Source organism: Lolium perenne, chromosome 4 (assembly GCF_019359855.2).
Source record: "Lolium perenne isolate Kyuss_39 chromosome 4, Kyuss_2.0, whole genome shotgun sequence".
NCBI lineage: Eukaryota > Viridiplantae > Streptophyta > Magnoliopsida > Poales > Poaceae > Lolium > Lolium perenne.
This window is the reverse complement of record NC_067247.2, coordinates 88,782,218-88,801,390: the sequence shown is the minus strand read 5'-3', so window position 1 is coordinate 88,801,390 and position 19,173 is coordinate 88,782,218. Positions and strand designations below refer to the sequence as shown.

The 19,173-nt window shown below is 44.1% G+C and overlaps 1 protein-coding gene and 1 long non-coding RNA gene across 2 annotated transcripts; one reads left to right on the top strand and one right to left on the bottom strand.

Annotated features, from left to right (window-relative positions):
• The first annotated feature begins 2,385 nt into the window (after positions 1 to 2,385).
• On the top strand, positions 2,386 to 5,799 carry LOC127293240 (uncharacterized). The gene is made up of 2 exons (XR_007845663.1): positions 2,386 to 2,602; positions 3,113 to 5,799. It is a non-coding gene; the product is annotated as an uncharacterized lncRNA (long non-coding RNA).
• Positions 5,800 to 11,176: 5,377 nt separating this feature from the next.
• On the bottom strand, positions 11,177 to 18,870 carry LOC127293238 (uncharacterized). The gene is made up of 14 exons (XM_051322820.2): positions 18,460 to 18,870; positions 17,761 to 17,851; positions 17,563 to 17,647; positions 17,383 to 17,467; positions 15,054 to 15,123; positions 14,074 to 14,143; positions 13,337 to 13,382; positions 13,010 to 13,259; positions 12,513 to 12,718; positions 12,299 to 12,373; positions 12,094 to 12,163; positions 11,909 to 11,989; positions 11,715 to 11,794; positions 11,177 to 11,618 (listed from the first exon to the last, which is right to left on the bottom strand). The coding sequence occupies exons 1-14, from the start codon at positions 18,591 to 18,593 to the stop codon at positions 11,540 to 11,542; spliced, it is 1,422 nt and encodes a 473-aa protein (XP_051178780.1). The 5' UTR covers positions 18,594 to 18,870; the 3' UTR covers positions 11,177 to 11,539.
• Between the last annotated feature and the right edge of the window lie 303 nt (positions 18,871 to 19,173).

Genomic DNA, 19,173 nt, shown 5'->3' with positions numbered 1-19,173 from the left:
GCCAAAAAGGGGTTTTCCCCATTTCCGATAGTGATGGTGGTGGCGGCGTAGAAGATATCCATATCATCCTTGTTGCAAGGGTTTCCATAACCCACCCAAATATTGTTGGGGTCCTTCCACTCCAACCAAGGCCAACGAAGCCAAAGTTTCATAGCAAATTTTTCGGTGCGAAGGATTCCAAGACCACTAAGCTTCTTAGGTTGGCACACCGTGTCCCAATTGACCTAACACTTGGCACCGATAGTAGTGTCTTTGGTGGATCAAAGGAAGGCTCTTTGGATCTTATTGATGTATTTGATAGTTTCCGGGGGGATGTTAAGCGGAGTGAGATGGTAAATGTCTTGAGATGCGTTGATGGATTTAATCAAAGCGATGCGGCCGGCTATGGTAACAAATTTGCCATTCCAAGTTGGAAGCTTCCCAATACATTTATCCTCAAGGTATTGAAAGTCCAACCTACTCAAGCAATGAACTGAAAGAGGCAACCCAAGGTATCGCAAGGGAAAAGAAGCTCTTGCCGCCGGCACCCCCTCAAGAGCATCATCAAGGTACAAACCATCGCACCTAATGGGCACCACTGAGCTTTTTTCGAAGTTGGTGCGAAGACCGGTGACCTCCCCAAAATGGCCAAGAATGTCCGCAAAGTTTTGAATATCCTCTTTGAAGGGGGGAAATGAAGACCTCCGCGGCGTCCGCCTAGAAGGAAGTTCTAAGAATGGAGCCTCTTCCCCGGAGCTTGTGAAGGAGACCCAAATCCGTTGTGTTTTCCAAGATTTGAGTAAACGGGTCAATGGCAAGGACGAAGAGGAGCGGAGAGGTGGTTCCCTTGCCTCAAACCCCGGCCATGCAAGACTGGGGCACCGACCACCCCGTTGGGGAGGACTCTCGAGGTGGAAGTGGTGAACAGGGCCAAGATCCTTTCGTGTAAGCGGCTAGGGAAACCCCGGCATTTTAAGGAGGTCAAGAATGAATTCCCAACGGTTGGAATCAAAGGCCTAGCCTAAGCCAACGTGTTTTTCACGCCAAAGTGTTAGCGAGCAGGCAACCGACGAATCAATTTTTGGTAGGTTGTGTCGAGGAGAATCCAAACATAAGCTTTATGGCTAAAGTTTGTGCTTGCCAAATCGTGTCTTCTGTCGTGCTTATTTTACGACCAATGTGAGTATCAGCCATAAAATAAACAAAGAGGGACCAACCAAACACTAAAAGAATGTGATATAGTCCCACCTCCCATGTATATAGTCTACATAACATGGCTGGTTTTATGGCGTGATCGGTGGCTTGACGGTGTTGCGTCTAGACAGAATGCTACCTCTCTTTTGGCCCTCACTAAGAGCAAAAGAAGATCCATCCTAAGGGTGATGCAAGGCAAGCACTTGATTAGCTCTCTCAATTCTATCATTATTCTTATTTTTCTTTGAAAACGGACTATAACCCTCCCTCTACATCAATCGATGCACATAGTCATCATTATTACTAACTTTGTGATTCAAACTGTTACAAATTAAGGATGACATAAGGTTGATTCATGAATTAACCAACGAAAAAGATAAAGCATATTGCATATATGCATTTTGCAGTTTATTAATATGCCGTCACCTAGTCCACCTAAAGTTACCTTAGCGATCGTCACTACATGGTCATCCAGAAACTATAAGCTTCCGCTGATCTGATGGAAAAATAGTCCCATAGCTGAAATGCTGAATCCAGTGGGTGGACTATGGATAACTTGCAAAAAAAATATAGAACAATCTAATCTTGTTAAAACAATGTTATTTCTGCAATTTCATATCGACCAACAAAGAGTTGAAACTCCTATGCGAATTCTATCTTTGTTTTCTTGTCGATTACATTCAGCCCATTCCCATACATATGTGTGATATTGGTTGGTTGAGCAATATTATACGTTATATTCACTATGCGCCATAACAGAAGAACAAATGGGCAGCAGAGAAATATATGCTCATTAAATAAATGCTCACTGCTCTTCTTTGGGTCGCAGAAGAAGTATGCTTCCACTCGTTTGAGTTTCTTTTAGCCAGATTATCCTTACTAAATAAAACTTTTCTATAGAACCCATTATTTATTCAGCGGCAACAGACCACTGTTTGCAGTTTGCTGGGCTTCTATCTCTTTCCATGCCGAAATTTTTGGGAGGCAAAAGTTGAGCCCAAACGCAAAATTTTCGCTTGGTTTATCACCACTACTATTAATCACCACTACTATTAAAAGGGAGAGAGAGGCAGATCCAACAAATCTGAGCCCTACACTCACAAGATCTAACGATTCAAATCAACCCAATGTTGAGGTGCTCAACGCGTTGAGCGCCTAACTGCTATTCCCGTCTCCACTACTACTGTGCAGCGCATCGCTCTAAGAGGAAAAGCAGTTCCAATGTGTGAGGGAAACAGGGGAACATGACGCGGCGGCTGTCGTAAAGCATCCCACGATCCCCTCCTCCGGATTCGCCGCCCGAGAGACAAACGGAATCGCCGCCGCCGCATTACACATCTACACGCCATGTCTGCAGGCGGCGCCGCGAGACACCATCTCCGCGTCCATGTGCCGTACGCCTCCATCCCCACGTCGGTCCGCCGCATCCGTACGTGGCTCCTCTCCTTGCCTTACCCTTCACCTCCACCCGAACCCCTCTGTCCTCCCTGCCTCGACCCTCGACTACCGATCCGGGATTCCGGGGAATGGGGTGGCGCCCGAAGACTCTCAGGGAGGGGAGGGAATCAGCGTGTTGATATGGAAACCATCCGCCCGCAAGTGCTCACCGTGTCGCTCCACCAGAGGGTTGCAATTGGGCGCCTCCGCGATGGCCGCGGCGAGAGCTGTGTCCGGGACGTCTCGATCCCGCTGGCTCGATCACCTCCTCGCAATTTGCTCACTCCCCTGACCGTGTACTCGCCCATCGAGGGCCATGTTTAAATTCAGACAACGGTGCATGGTCCGGTACTCTCCCGAGTGTTTCTGATTTTTGTTCTGCGTATACATTCAGATGTTACAGTAAGGTGTTATAATTTTGGTACATGGTCATACCCTTTTGCGCTGCAGAATTTGACAAGTATTCCTGCTCCTAAATGAATATTGTGTCTCATTTTCACAGGTCCACAACCTTAACTTGATTTCTGAACGGGATGAAGGATTAAATCTTGTGCTAGATGAAACCAGGTGTCCTTTTAACCTTGCTGTGCACGAGCTCAAGAGGAGATGTGCTTGTGTATGATGTTTGGTTAATTTCAGATCAAATGATGAAGGATTAAATCTTGTGGTAGATGAAACCAGGTGTCCTTTTAACCTTGCTGTGCACGAGCTCAAGAGGAGATGTGCTTGTGTATTATGTTTGGTTAATTTCAGATCATAGGATGAAGGATTAAATCTTGTGCTAGATGAAACCAGGTCTCCTTTTAACCTTGCTGTGCACGAGCTCAAGAGGAGATGTGCTTGTGTATGATGTTTGGTTAATTTCAGATCATATGAAACAATAGGAGATGCACAATTTCATTTATGAAATCAGTTGTATTCTGCATTATCTGGTACAGTGTCAGTGTTCTTCCTTCTATATTTTTGCTGGGTTAGTATACGGCTTTGTAGCACAAAAAATGGCCACGATTCTATGTAGCTGGAGAAGCAAAATAAAAACCATATGCTCATTTAGTTTTTGTACATTATTCTTTTCATTATGCATGCTATTCCTTTGTATTTATGCCATTGTTTCTTTGCTAAAATATATTTTATATGTCACTTACTATCTCAAAACTGCAGGATGGAACATTAATTCAGTACTATCACTGGAAACTGTACAATATTCAGGAATCTGAAAGATTTGCTTTTGCACTTCTATTTTTCTATCATGGAATACTTTCATCTTGAAGCACCTACTGATGGAAAGCCAATTGTGACAAGGTGTACATCTTGTTTCTATCAAGTAGTTTTTTAATCCTGTGCCTCAATATCACAAGAACCATTTCTGTATTACCCTTCCTTTTATTTTCTTTTATCATATATGGTATTCATTACATATACACAAACTAGGCTCTTTCACTCTTGACCTTAAAGGTGAGGGTAACAACCAGTAGATGCAGTGATCTATATTTAAGCACCTCATTTCTTCATATTTATTTACGTTGTACTATATGTGTTCTATTTTCATATGCATGCATAATTTGTTCAAAGTAATGTTAATCACTTCCAACAGTATTCAGATTTAGAATTATTACCGATTCTCGATTAAATTTAGAGAGTTACCTCGGATTTAGCAAGAAGGGAGTTGTTGATCCTTTTCTCACTTTAGTAGAAAGTTACTGAAATCTGGTGTGTTGCTGCATGAGTAATAAACATGATCAAGTGACACATCATTCTCCACACACCCAATGGTTAAGGAACTTTCTTAGACTTGAGAAACAAGTAGGCAATTTGCAAGCTTCCAATAAGCGCTAGGCGCTAAGCGAGCGATGAGAGCCAGATTAGTGTAATTGCAGCTTAAGCGCGAACAGTTTGGTATTTATGTCATATGGCCAGGAACAACTTTTACTCCGGTAACATTTTAAACCAGCAAGTTCTTAAGAATGCTATTCTTTCTGCATATTGCATAGTCATACTAGGCAATGAACAATTATGCTCAAGTGGACTTTTACTGGAGACTCAGTTTCAGGCTATTAGCATCTTGTGCATTTCAGGTTGGCAGGAATTCGTATCTTATCTGAAATGTTTTTTTGTACTTTTGTATTTATGGAGTCTATTTGGAAATTGAAGTTATGTCAATAAGAGACTAAACTGTATTGTGCCCTTGAATGCTTCATGTTGGATATAGGCGTATAGCAGTAATCAAGAATGCTAGCTCGAAGAGGGGCGTATGAATGGTATATTGAACTCAAGCCAAATCAGACCTATGATTTATTTGAACTGTAACAAAAAATTGTGCACCGGGACTCTCATGTACTGTTAGGATCTAAACTTCCGAAGCTTTCATTGTGGCACTTATCATCTCGGAGAGTTGTTTATCGTATCCCCTGAAAATGTCGTGTTGACAATTTGCCTTACTTTACAGCTAATTGACACTACATGCATCTAGGTATAGCATGAAGGTTTTGAAAGGCCGACAATATTCGACAGATGGTAAATATATATTTCCTACGTTGCCATTTTCACATTTTCTGGCTTTTTTCTTTCTAAATCATTGTGTAAATGTGGCTATTCTCTATTTCACATACCTGCCTATTTATTGTTTGGTGACCAAGCTGAACTGAAACTTGAGCGTAGTATTGTGTTGCTTGCTTAATCATATTCGTGTTTGCCAGAAAAAGGTATTATTCATATTTTCCAAAAAAGAAGGTATTATTCGTCTTCAATGTTCTTTAAATTACATATAGCAGATTTGAATTGACTCGGGCGTATATGGGCCTAACATATTACTGTATCAAAATAAAATTTGCAGGTAAATACCCTACACGCATTGTTTAGTGTTCTGCAACTAAATCCTACGTTGTCTACACAGTTCATATGATGCAAGACTCTGCTAGCATGTGACATTCACCTCTTTTCAGTGAACTTTGGGTCACCGAGCCGTGGTGGAAGACAAAAAATAATAAATTATTTGAGAGAGTTAGATTGATGAAGCAAGCCTGGTTTTGGCTTTATAAAGACGAGCGCTCACTTGATAGTCTTCATTTGTAATTTCTATGAACACTTGCCCTGTGTTACCACTTGTACATATGTAATAACTTATATAATATATGTATCAGTTGTAGGAGCTTTTCCTTCTATAAGTTCCCTAAAAAAAGGTTGATTTCATTACACTCAAAGGCGTGGTTTTGGAAAAATCTGTTAGAGCAAAGAGAAAGGACACACACCATATACTATTCCATATATTTCACATATTAACCTCTCTGCGCTATAATAAAAAGCATCACGAGTACTTTCACTCTGGTTGGTGAATATTTAATTGCGAGAATTAACATCTGTTAGAGCATAGATGAAGCAATAAAGAAATCAGACAAAACAAAACAATTTGGTCTGGTTGCCATCTTCTTGATTGGGAAGAGATAACACTTACAACGTGTCGTTCGTTGCACGTGCAAGCTTACTAGTCAATTAAAAGCCATGTGCAAAATTTTGATGTACGATCGTCTTGTAGTTCTTGGTTGGCCTCATGAGGGGATGTGCAGTGTTTGCCTGGTGGAGATCGAGGCCATAGATCATTTCACGCACGGCTGTGTTTTTGCTCGTGGGGTTTTGGGGGCACTGTGAGCGGTTTTCAATCCGACATAATATACCGCCACTTTTATGTTCTCCACAGGATTGGTAGAACTTGCAGGACGAGGGCTTGAGACGCTGGAATGCAAGCTTCCCAGCGAGGATAGGTTATCTCCAGCGGCGCGACGCGAAGCGTCCGTTCGCGTCCGCGTCCACCGGGACCGGAAATGCGTCTGGCACCCTCTTCAGCGGCGGGACGCAAAGTGATCGGGCCGTCCGCGGAGACGCAAACCTGCCGCAAATATGCGCCAGGTTTGCGTCCGTTCGGCGGACGCGGAAAGTGTCCGCTCGCTTCCCCACCGGGCCTGTCTGGCAGCGAGTCTGCATCGAGGGCATCGCTTCAGGTGGTCAGCGCTTCCGCGTCTGCGCTGCAGCCTTCGCCATCAATGGCGTGGCTGCCTGTTCTGTACGCGCACTGGCGGGCGGCGGCTGGGCTTTTGCGCCGCCTTCAATTGCATCGTATCCCGTGCGCGGTCGCCCTTAAGACCACCGGCCGCGTTCCTCCTTCCCCCACACCTCCACTCGCACCACCACCGCCGCAGCGCCATGGCGAAGAAGAACGACTTCGAGGCCTCCGGCAGCGGCAGCAAGAGGGTGCCGCTCCCCGTCACGCTGGGGAGGCTCATGCACGGCAAATGGTTGCGGTGCGAGGCCTGGTCCGGCGTGCAACTGTCTGGCGGCTGGTGGCTCAGCTGCCGCCGGGTGCCCATCCCTCCCGTCCCTGCGCGCGAGCCTGATCGGACCGCGGAGATCCGGCGAAGGAGGCGGTACCTGCCGCCGGACCTCCGCGCCAATCCGGCGTACGCCGTCGACTCCGACACCTGGCATACGTATATGACAACCGAGACGGATAAGAGAAGAAGGGCGGGCTTCATGGGCGACAGGGATTTCCCCTTTGGGGCTGCACCGCCGACTCGTCCACGAAGACAGGAGGCGTCGAGGCGTCGTCAGCAGGTGGCGACGCGCGCGCAGCAGAACGACGCCGACGACAGCGACGACGACGACGCCGCCTACGCCTCCTATGACGACGACGACGACTACATCGAGGCGCTCGCGTACCAGAACGAGGAGGTGAAGGACGACAGCAACGACTACATCGCGGCCGTCTTCCACGAATGGCAGCGGGCCGTGGCGGAGGGCCGCGTTTTCGAGTTCCCGGAGAACATGACGGACGACGAGATGGCGAAGCTCGGCGTCCTCGTCTCCGAGAACGACGCGCCTGTGCAGCCGCCGCTACCCCGCTACGCCACCGGCGTCATGCCGCCGGGCCTGTCGGAGGTTGAAGCCCTTCGACTGGCACTACAGGACTCGGCGGCGCCACAAACGCAGCCCTGGGCGCCTCCTCCACCGCCGCCACAGCCGCATCCCTGGGCGCCTCCTCCACCGCCGCCACAAACCATATCCCTGGGCGCCTCCACCGCCGCCACAGCAGCAGCTCTGGGCGCCTCCACCGCCGCAGCCCTGGGCGCCTCCTCCACCTCCAGCACCGCCGGCGCGCCCGGTGTACGCTCCCCCGGATGGCAACTGGCCGTGGGTGATACCGGAGCTCATCGTGCTCGACAGCGACGATGAGCAGCAGTGGGCGTTAGGGTTTTTTTCATGTTTTAACTATGTAAATTATGTTTCATGTATTAAAAAAAAGTTTCGGCCAAAAAAAATGTGTCGTGCCGCTGGAGTCACCCCCGACGCAAACGGATGCGCGGTCGATTTCGACCATTTCGGCCGACGCAAACGGACGCGCGCTGAAGACGCCCTTACCATGTATATCTTGTGGAATGTGTGGAAGTAAAGGAACCAGCGTATACACTCCTGCCTCGCCGTTCTAAATGTTCCATATCTTGTGGAGGAGGCCATTGAGCAAAAGAGGTTGACTTTGGCAGCTGAGACGTAGGAGTGGTTCCGTTTTTTTCTTATCTGTTTTCTCCAATGTAAATATTCTTTGTACTCCACTTTATAGAATGAAATGGGCAGTGCACATGGCTTTGCCATCAAAATGTTATGAATTGAGATCAAGAGATAGTTCGATTACTAAAACTGAGCTCGATGCAAAAATTATATTCCTATCATACATCTGTTTCTGAAGCTGATAATAAAAAGATGCATTACTAGTTCCACACTTCCACTTGTTTCTTGTACCATGGTGTGAAAATCTAACAACTCACCTAGAACGTACTAATCCTGACCCGTCGCTGTAGCTTCCACCACTCCTGCACTTTGTCCGTGTTGTGTCGTTCACCCACCCTAGCATTGCTAGTTGCCACACTTCCCACCAAAAATACAACCCTACCTCAACAATACCGTGCATAAAGGTAGTAAGAGCATCTCCATAGGCGTGCCCCATAGCGGCCTCGATAGCGATTTGGGGGCCAGCGTGGTTTTTGGGCTCGCACCGGCGTGCCCCAAACGGTGTCGGCTAGTTTTCGAGCCCAATAGATGGCCGGCATCCCCTGCCGACCCCTTCGCGTAGGGCGTGAATCGGGCGCGCCGGCACCTCGCGGCACGTCAGATTACGAGCGTGGGCTCCGCCTGGCAGCCAGACACACCGATTCCCCGCGTCTTACGCACGCACGAGCCAACTCTCACCCCTCTAGATCGCCATCGTAGTCGTCGCCGCCGTGTCCCCCCCCCCCCCCCTGACACCGCCGCATGTCTAGGAACCGCCGTCCATCAACATGGCCACAACCCCCTCGACCGGTGGCCGCTGTTTCGCAGAGCTCGCCGCCACCGCGGCACAACCGCCACGCCCGCAAGGTGTTCGGCCGATTGCTGCGATGGACAGCGACGACGAGATGATGGTGCAGATGTTCACGGAGGAGCGGAACGCTGAGGTTGTCCGGCGGCAACAACAGTAGCTAATTCTGACGAGCATGTTGCGCGTTCTCCAACCTTTCATCGTCGTGCCTCGGCGCGGCGGCTCAAAGCCAGGCAAGATGAGGAACATCAATCGACATCGTCAAGCCGGCGTAATGCTGCTTGACGCCGACTACTTCAACGACGACGCGGCTCATTCGCCGAAGGAATTTCGGCGCCGGTTTAGGATGAAGGAGCTGTTCTTGAAGATTGTCTATGGCGTCAGGGAGTACGACAACTACTTCGTTGCCAAGCAAGATTGCACAGGTTTGTGGGGCTTCACCTCAATTCAGGAGTGCACTACTGCAATGCGCTGTCTTGCATACGGAGCTCCTCCATATGCAGTCAATGACTACCTACGGATGGCAGAGTCGAGATGTACAGAGACTCTCTACAGGTTTTGCCGAGCCGTCATAGCGGTGTTTGCTAAAGACTATTTGAGAGCACCAAGAGAAGATGATACAGCTCGGATCCTGCAAAAAAATGCAGCAACATGGTTTCCTGGTATGCTCGGAAGCATTGACTGTATGCATTGAGGCTGGAAGAATTGTCCTTTTGCTTGGCAGGGGATCTACAAGGCCAGTGGCGGAGCCACACTATGGCTGTGTAGTCATATGACCACAGTTTTCCACTTACATAGGCATACATAATGTAGGAAATTTTAAAAAAATCATATAAATACATGTATTTGACTACACAACTTTAAACTGACTACACAAGGTTAATATCTTGGCTCCGCCACTATACAAGGGGCATACTGGTGAGTGCAGTGTCATTGACTAGGACCTTTGGATTTGGCATGTATTTTTGGCATGGCAGGAACAAACAATGATATCAACGTGTTGCAGCGCTCTCCGGTGTTTGCCAGGCTAGCTGAGGGACAAGCTCTTGCCGTGAACTTTGAGATAAATGGCCACGCATACAACAAGGGGTACTATCTTGCTGATGGTATCTACCCGACGTATGCTACATTTGTGAAGACAATTCCTTCTCCAGCAAACGAGATGGAAGCTTATTTTGCAACATGCCAGGAAGCAACACGCAAGGATGTTGAGTGTGCTTTTGGGGTGCTTCAGCAGCGTTTCGCCATTGTCAGGTACCCTGCTCTCACTTGATCTAAGTCTCATACGTGGAAGGTGATGAACGGCTGTGTGATCATGCACAACATGATCATTGAGAGCGAGCGCGACGAACCTGTGCAGGATGATCAACCATTTGATTATGAAGGGCAACTTGCTGAGGTAGAGCATGTACCCAAGAATTTGCCGCCTTTCTTCATATGTACAATGAAATTCGAGATGCAGGTGTCCATGTACAACTTAAGACGGATCTAACTACGCATTTATGGGCAAGGAGAGGAGCTGCCAACAATGCATGATTTTATTTATATTTATGTGATTGTATGATTTGTTTGGTTGTACTATTTGTTTGATTGATTGTATGAATAATTTAAGTACTGTACTATTTGTTTGATTGCATGAATAATTTAAATAATATTTGTGTGATTATATGAATTATTGAATATAGTATGAATAAAATGTGATCGATATGTTATTCCAAAATATTATTAAAAAAAAGTTTTAGGGGCCATCGTTTGGGAGGCGCCGGTGTGGGAAAACGTCCCCAAAATAGAAGATCCACTGCTGACGCAACGCCCCCCATACAGCAGTGCCAGCCCAACGTGGAGATTCTCTAAAGTTTACCAAACTATCGTATCACTTGTTTGTTTTTTACCAACCGGCAAGTAACATGTGTGAGTTAGTTAACACATAATGCCATCTTCGTTCTCTATCATGATTCAGATAAGACAACATTAAGCTCAATAATGTTAGCACGTCGATTTTAGGATACCAGATAACCTAAAATCCTTGATTTCATCATAACACGTAATCAGGCCAAAGCCTCTGAGCATTTTATACTGGGAGTCCTACTGGGAATGATTTCCCTCCAGACGAGACAGGCAGACATGCTCACGAGTAAACCCTTTACGACATGAAGGGCCACACAGCACTTCACCAAGTGGTACAATATTCCAATAGAAAATAGTTCCCATCAGATGCCACTCTAGGAGAACTTCACTTTTTCTCACTCAAGGCCAAGGAGCACAGTATTCAAACAACATGGACACACTTTTATTTACAGTGAAACACGATCTAAGTAAAACTGAAACATCTATGAGGCACAAAAAGAAGCCAAAAGCCAAGGATGGCATACTTACAATACTTACAGAACATAACTGGGACCAGAAACCGCTCAGCAGCTATCTTTCCTTCCTTTTGGTTAGACAAGATATATTTCCCCATATTTGCTAAACTTTTCTGAAGTTGTGCAGATCTCAATCAGCTTAAAGTTGTGATCGAGCCCCATATGCACGACATCTCACAGCCCACATGTACAGATTTGTAATGTTCAGACCAGTCAGTGAAGTTTAAACATCATATACAGCCATGCGCTCATCAATGGGGTTACGGCAGATTGGACATCTCTTGCACTTATCCGAACAAGACCTAAACAACAAAGAAAATGGTAGTTTCTAATCAACAACACATTGAAAAGCCCAGTTGCAAAGATCGAAAACAGTTACACAAGCAGTTGAATCGTACTTGCATAAAGTTCTGTGCCGGCAAGGAAGTAAGACCATGCATATTTCTCCTTCATAGCAAATCCTACAAAGTACCTTCTCCTGAAACGAGGAGTATTTGTTTGACCTTTTCAATAGAGAGAATGACAACACGCCATCCAAAAAACTGATTTCAATGAAAAACGGGCCAGGATAAGTCGGAGAAAGGGAAAGTACATTTTGAAGCCTTTCATATTCCTGCTGAGTAGATTTCGTGATTTCAGACTGCTCTCCCAATGCAGCTTGGAGTCTCCAAACCTGAAATAGAATAAGTAGGAAAGTTATTGCTTATGTTTATAATCCTTAAGTGAATAAAACTGTAATATGGTAAATGATTGTCCATAGAACAACAAAAGGGATACCTCTTCTGCTAAATCCTTCTTAGGCATTTTCTTTACTACCTCAGGTGGGTAGCCTGAGAATGTGTTGTACCTTCAACAAAAGGAAATAAACATACAGCTTCAGAGACCTTATAAACATTAGAGGCAATGACACATAGCAGCACCTTGAGCAAATTAACAAAATATATATGAACTCGTATGAACAAGATGAAATCGATAATTATACCCATTAGATTCAGTATAAAACAGCCGGGCCTGCTCTTCCTTGCTCCCTTCATCGATAGACCACCAACCAAGAAGCCTGAACAACATATACAGATGCTACCTTATTAGAAATCGGTATGAAGGTGGAATATTATTATACTGCTGCCTCTCCAAAAATAAGCCAGCAAGAAAATAAATGAACATAATAATAGATCCATAGTAACTATCAGTTTTACCTTGAACCGTGATGAAGAAAAGCAAAGCAATCGCGGACTTTTGATGATACGGTAAGGTAATTAGGACTAACTGGTCCATTACGCAGTAGCAGAACAACTTTCTCAACCAATCTTCCTAGTGAAAATAGGACACCAGCTCCTTGTAGAATAAATAGTGGGGAGAAAAGAGCAAATATAGGAATGTAGCGAGCACTAGGTGGTGTACCCTGAAAAAACAGACAGAATTAAGCTACCAACAATGAGGTTATGAAGATCATTATTGATGGAATTCAGTTACTAGGAGGTCAAGTGTTTTTACTTTTTATTTAGCATCCTATTTAACTCCAGAAATATGTTCAAACCAGTTGCCAATGTTTTCAATAATTCAAGCAACATGTTCTTTCAAAAAGAAAAGAGAAAAGTATTATTTCACTGGCAGTTTTTCATCTGCCACTGTGTCTAATAGTAGATATGACCCATTAATCTCAACCATAGTATATGACTTGAATGGCATGTACCTCTAACCGCATACAAAGCAGAACTTGGAAAACCACCAGAGGTATTTTCATGAAATGACCTCCTATGTCTGGAAGGCCACAAATTCTCTCATGTTCATGGTCTTCCAGTGATGGGAGGACAAGACCACTCTCCCAATCACGATATCTAATCGCGGTTGACGACGAGCTAGCCTCCCCGTGAGTGGGAGGCCTATGAATCATGGGATTGAACCATCTTGTACAAACAAGAAAAGCAAAACACTCCGCAATCCTGTATAAACAAGTTGATACGTTAGACTATCAGACATTCCAGCTGTTAAATACAAATGTTATCAATATCAGTCTCACCCATAATTTATAAATAAATCCCACCATCCCAAAGCACCAACATCACCTGTCATATCCAATAAGTCACTATTAAAACATAATATTGTGCAAAGTAAGGAGGCCCAATAAAAAATGATTTTATATAGATAATGCTTTGGAAGATCTGATTGGATGTACAGCAGGCTCAGGAAGTACTCCGTCCGTTCCATAATTCTTGTCGTGATTTTAGTTTAAATTTGAACCAAAACCACAACAAGAATTATGGAACAGAGGGAGTATGTAGACAGCTTCTACAACCTATACAGCAAAAAAATCCTTCTTGGGAATCTCAGAACAAGATTGTCTCCCATTCAAATCCTAAGTCGCACTCAGAGAAGAATAATCTCACAGTGAACAGTCACCCTTCTACTCTAGTGAACAAATAAAGAACCTTTAGAAAGCCTAGGCATTTCATACAATAGAACCATAACAAAGAGTATTGCCAAGTGTATAGAAATAAAGTTTCAACTATACAATGTAATACAGAAGCACAAAACAATCAATCCATAGAATCATTGTTTTGTGCATCTGGATTACATTGTAAGCAAACAAAGAGTGTTGCTCTATGGTGAAGGACTCTGGGAAGAAAGATATGCCTCAGAACATCCACTTCCTTATAGTCATTAAGAAAAAATATAATATTTGTCAAAACACCAATAAAAAGAAACTCATTTTAACAAGTAACAAACTACCAATTAAAGGCAAGTCAGGATATTTACCAGACAACTTGAGAAGTGTGAAGGTTGTAGCAGCTATAAGAAACACCATAGAGATTGCGACCCAAAAATGCTGGTTACAAAATCAAAGTCATCTAATATAAGATAAATGTGTATTACTCTACTGTATGTAACAGAAAAATGGCTAGTATTTTCACAATATGTGCAGTCAAAACTTCAAGAATTTAATAGTGATATACAACAGAACAACACATGATGAAATTGTCCTTGAAAATTCCAAGTCACTGTGTTTTATTGATTTGCACTAACATACTCCTCCAGTCGAAAAAACTTGTCACTTGGATACATGAATACCATGTATTATATTTTGTGGAAAACATCCATTTTTCAAGGTTCAACTATCACCCAAGTTTGACATTGGACCATAAACACCAAACAGTCTAAAATAGACCGCTGAGCTCTGAAACGTCCGAAAACACAGGATTCCATCAATCTAGGAGGGTTTTGCACTTTTGCCCTGATGTGGCAACCAATTTGGCAAAGGGTTGCTAACAGTGAGCATTGCACATTGCAGAGTGAGTCTCTTGCCCTGGAGGGGCATTCAATTTGACATCTACAAGTAGAGTATCAAAGAGAATGAAATAATCCAACCACATATTTGGTGAAATAAAGCTTAATAGATATATTTGTGCATTTCAGTTATTTCAGAGTACATTGATGCAAGATATACGAGCAGTTGGACCATGTTCCTATTTTGGGCTACATAGAAGCATTCATACAAACATGCTTTAATGTGGAAGAGGCCATATAATGCATTGTATCATATCACTATATTATTTAATTCCAAACAACGAAACAAAAGAGCTAGCTATTTGGTGCATGGCTTTCAAGTCTATAATTAAGTGGCATCGGTATCCAAATATATTTTTTGCATTTCTTTCCTTGTGAACGGAAGGAGATGAAGCAATTGTTTAATGAATAAAAGTTGAACTGTGATAGTTTAAGAATACAAGATAACTTACAGGAAGTGTTTCCCAAATAGCTTCGTCGCTCATGCTTTCTTCATCTCCTGGCATTAGAGCTTTACACATTCTGAAAAATGGATATCCCATCAAAAAACATATATGTTAAGATCCATACTTGCTACAAGCATAATTATTCTAGTAAAATAACAAACAGTACTTTCACTGTTATTGCAGAGTTCCATCGAAGGGGATCTTTAGTTAAAGTTGCTGAGAGGGGATTGACACAACAATAGTTTAAAAAATTGGATGCCAACATTTTAAATGATAATTGCTTATATCTTAAGTACTTCCTCCGACCCATAATATAACGTGTTATACTCGAGTGGTGGTTTGGACCTCGGGCTACATGGAGCCCTTTTTTCAAAAAAATCAAAATGGTATTTCATAGTTTTAAAAATTGTGAACAAATTCTGGAGGTAGACAATAATGTACTCTGCCACTATGCAAAAAAGGAATACGAAAGACACAATATTTTGGGCTGTACCAAGATTCACAAAACTATGGATCTGAAATAGTGAACAGTACAGATTTTGAAACCTCCAACATTTGTCAGAATTTTTATTTTTGTGTAGCCTAGTATACAATGTATTTCATCTGAGATGTGGCACAGTGGTAGAGTACATCATTGGCTACATCTATTAAAAAATTCAGAATTTTTTGAAACTATAAATATCGAATTCGAATTTTGAAAAGGAACAGAAGCCATGTAGCTTGGGCTACATTTGGGGTTTCGCAATATACTCCTCCTATATTGGTTGTAATAACATCTTATATTATGGGTCGGAGGAAGTACTTCTTAAGATATAAGCAACAATATATTGGTGAATGCCATTATTTTATTTGTATGAACAGAATAAGGGTGGATGCAAAGTACATTTATATTTCAATAGAGCTAGATACTATTGATACATTTAAATCGGAATGGGGCTGTAGAGCTGTTATGTTTACAGCTCTTAATGCTTATTACTGAAAGATCGTTGCATCTTTGACCAATACGCACCTTTGTAATCTATACCCCTAAAAGATAAACCATTCAGAACTCTCTTTTCTTTAATTAATGTGAGAATTGTCTCTTAGAGCGAACATGGAAGCTATTAACATAGTTTAGAAAAACACAATACATGAATTGATTTTCACATGCTGTCTGACAACTATGAAAAGGGAATCACCCAATTTTAACAGTCCACAACAAAAGTTCTTCAAGTTTAGAAGCTATAAATTTGCAACCAACAGAAGCAAGATCAAAACTGTGATTACAAGCAATGTTGTCATAATGGTGATTCTGAATCGAATCGGAACCTCTATGGTAGAGTCGCAAACTGTAGGATCTTAACTTTTAGAATCGTAAAATCTTAGATTCTACTTAGCAGAATCGTTGAATCGGTTCACTTAATTTGGGTCGTATAGTTGTACAATCGCATAGCAGAATCATGATTCTGACAAGATATAACTGAACTCTAAAATGAGAATAAAGTGTCATTGACATTTGTCTCCAACCGCTACAATAAGCAACAATAAGCAGTGAGATTGAATGCAGATTCCACGCATGGGTGCATCCACAACCATTTACAAAAATGCACCTTTTTACATTTACAAAATTTGTCGAGGAAATCGCAGATATAGAACATGCTATAACATGTGCACTTTAAATATGTATGCAAAAGTATGACCATTAATAAATTATACAAAAACAATTACATCTGTAATTGCTACAATTGAAAAGAAATCTTGCGTTATTAGTGAGGTTACCAAAACAATTTACATCTATAATTGCTATATTTGAAAAGAAATCTTGCCTTATTAGTGAGGTCCATAAATAGCCATGTTGTACAGCTTTGAAAACTTCTACATAATTTTTTCTAATGTGCAAAGTCTATTTAGTAATATACTGAAAGTGCATCCATGTGCATGAAGTCGTTCCCTGCTGAAATTGACCTAGCATGAAGTGCATCCATGTGGTTGCAAGAAAATGAATCTAGCTGCTTCTGATAGGCGAACCACATTAAAAAAAAAAGTGAGCAGTTCATTTCTCTAGATTTCCAGATATAGTCTAAGCAGTAGAAAGCTACAAGATATGTAAATAGCATGAATGAACAAGGAGCAGGAAGCAGAAATGTACATCATTACAGCTTTCACTTGTAGTAATTACCTAATCAGGAGAAGATTCAACAATCTATATCAGGATTTAAAAAAAAAATTAAGCCAGATCTGTTTTACAGGTAATGTCCAGAGTATACTGCATCTGTATATCCACTAAATTCATATATGTAAAGAATGGAAATTCGGTACTAGTATTCTAAACAACAGAATGAGAAATAAATGTTACCTAAAATTGTCGATGAGAATGATCACTTCAAAGGTGAGCAGAGGGAGGAACACAATCTTCATATCAACAGCTGGTTGATTTCTAACTGGGCAAAAACAAAAGGAAAGAAAAGGTGGGGTTCACAGAATGGAGTGGAGCTAACAATGACGGCTTCATTCATGTAGCGGCTTCAGAACGTACCTCTTACGCTTTCAAGATAAATGCAGAGAAGCAGCTCGAACGCGATCAGCAGCGGCGCGGCGACGACGGAATGGCAAGGAGCCCACTGCGTGCGTGCAGGACATGCGCTTATCAGATCCAACGCGTGGTGGTAAATGAACAATACTTGCAGACAGAGATGCAACAGACTTAAATAGGGAAATCAGTAGTGAATCTTACATGTCGCCCGTGAGGCAGCGAAGGGGCTGGCATTGAAAACCTTCCGCGGGCGGCGACGCTATGGAATAGCCATAGCGGGATGAATATAATCCTGGGAGAGCGAAGTAATGAGCATTCGGTATTAGGGTTGTCACAAACAGACACACGCACAAGCCAGTGGTGTACATGACAGCTATGTTGCATTAATTTAATTCGTCTGTATTCTGGTAAGAGCTCGATGGTTTCCCAAAACACATAGACATTGCAAACAGCAAGATGTTAAGGTTGGAGAATTGAGCAGGGAGGTATAGGGTAGTTCAGCAATGGAACAAGCAGAAGCCTGGCTACTGGCGAGATCAAATTCACCAATGGCCCATCGCACTCAACTCCCCCACCCTCATTCATAGAAAGTCGTACGCCCGCCCCAGAGCAGACCAGTCCACCGCCCCAATCGAGCGTACACGAAGCCCAATCCGCCGCGCAGCGCAGCGCAGCGAGCGCTCGATTCCCTAGACCGCATCTACGTACGTACATCCCGGGGGGAACAGAGCAGCTGATGCAAATCACGAGAGCCAGTCCACGCGTACCAGCAGCAGCCACATCCCAATCTCATCCCCGAACTGTAGCAGTCCACGCGCAACCAGATCGACGCGCGCCGGGCCGAGGCGGGATCGGGGGAGGGGGAGAGGGCGTAGCTAGGGTTTACGAGACGAGACGTACCACCAGGAGTAGTCGGTGCGGCCGTCGACCCTGAGCGCGAGGAGGAGCGTGAAGCAGAAGAGCGCGGCGTGCGCCGCCGCCGCCTGCGCCGTCTTCCCGACCCCGGCCCACGTCTGCGCCCGGCGCCGCTGCATCTCCCTCTCCTTCGGCAGTCAGCAGCAGGCAGAGCCGCCTCCTCGCCTGGGAGCTGTGCCTTCCTCTCGGGGGCAGTAATGGTGGGGGGAAAGCGGCGGCGAGGGTTTCTCGGGTTTGTTTACTCTTTGGTGATGGACTAGGATGATTAACAGACGGATTGAGGCCTTCCTTCCTTGTGTTGTCTGTCTCTACCTCCGCTGTTTGCTGAGCAGAAAATTCCGGTGTGCGGACGCTGACGATGGAATGTTAATCTCTCCTCTCGGGGGAGCGAGCGGATTGGGTTTGGGTTTGCCCCGGTCGGCTCGGCTCGGCTCGGCTCGGCTTGGATCAGATCAGATAGGAGGAAGGAAGTGCCCGCGCGACTCTTGGTTGTTCGGGGTTGCCGACGAGGTAGATATCACTTTTTTATTTGCGCTATATTTAAAATGATTTAAAAAGCTGGATATTTTCTTCGGGCCGGTCCTTCCATTCTATCTTGTCGCCGTTCTCCGCCGTAGATTGATTTCCTGCGTTGTTTAATTCAGGTTCCGCTCCACTGGTTTGGTGGCTCCGCCCGCGCGCACGTCCCGTCCCGTCCGC

Excerpts from the sequence above, each read along its gene's own strand:
- LOC127293238 (XM_051322820.2), bottom strand. The coding sequence starts at position 18,593 with ATGCAGCGGCGCCGGGCGCAGACGTGGGCCGGGGTCGGGAAGACGGCG. Across the intron at positions 17,852-18,459 it reads CGCACCGACTACTCCTGGTG|GATTATATTCATCCCGCTAT; the intron begins GTACGTCTCGTC and ends TCGCTCTCCCAG. Across the intron at positions 12,374-12,512 it reads TTTCTTCATCACGGTTCAAG|GCTTCTTGGTTGGTGGTCTA; the intron begins GTAAAACTGATA and ends TATGTTGTTCAG.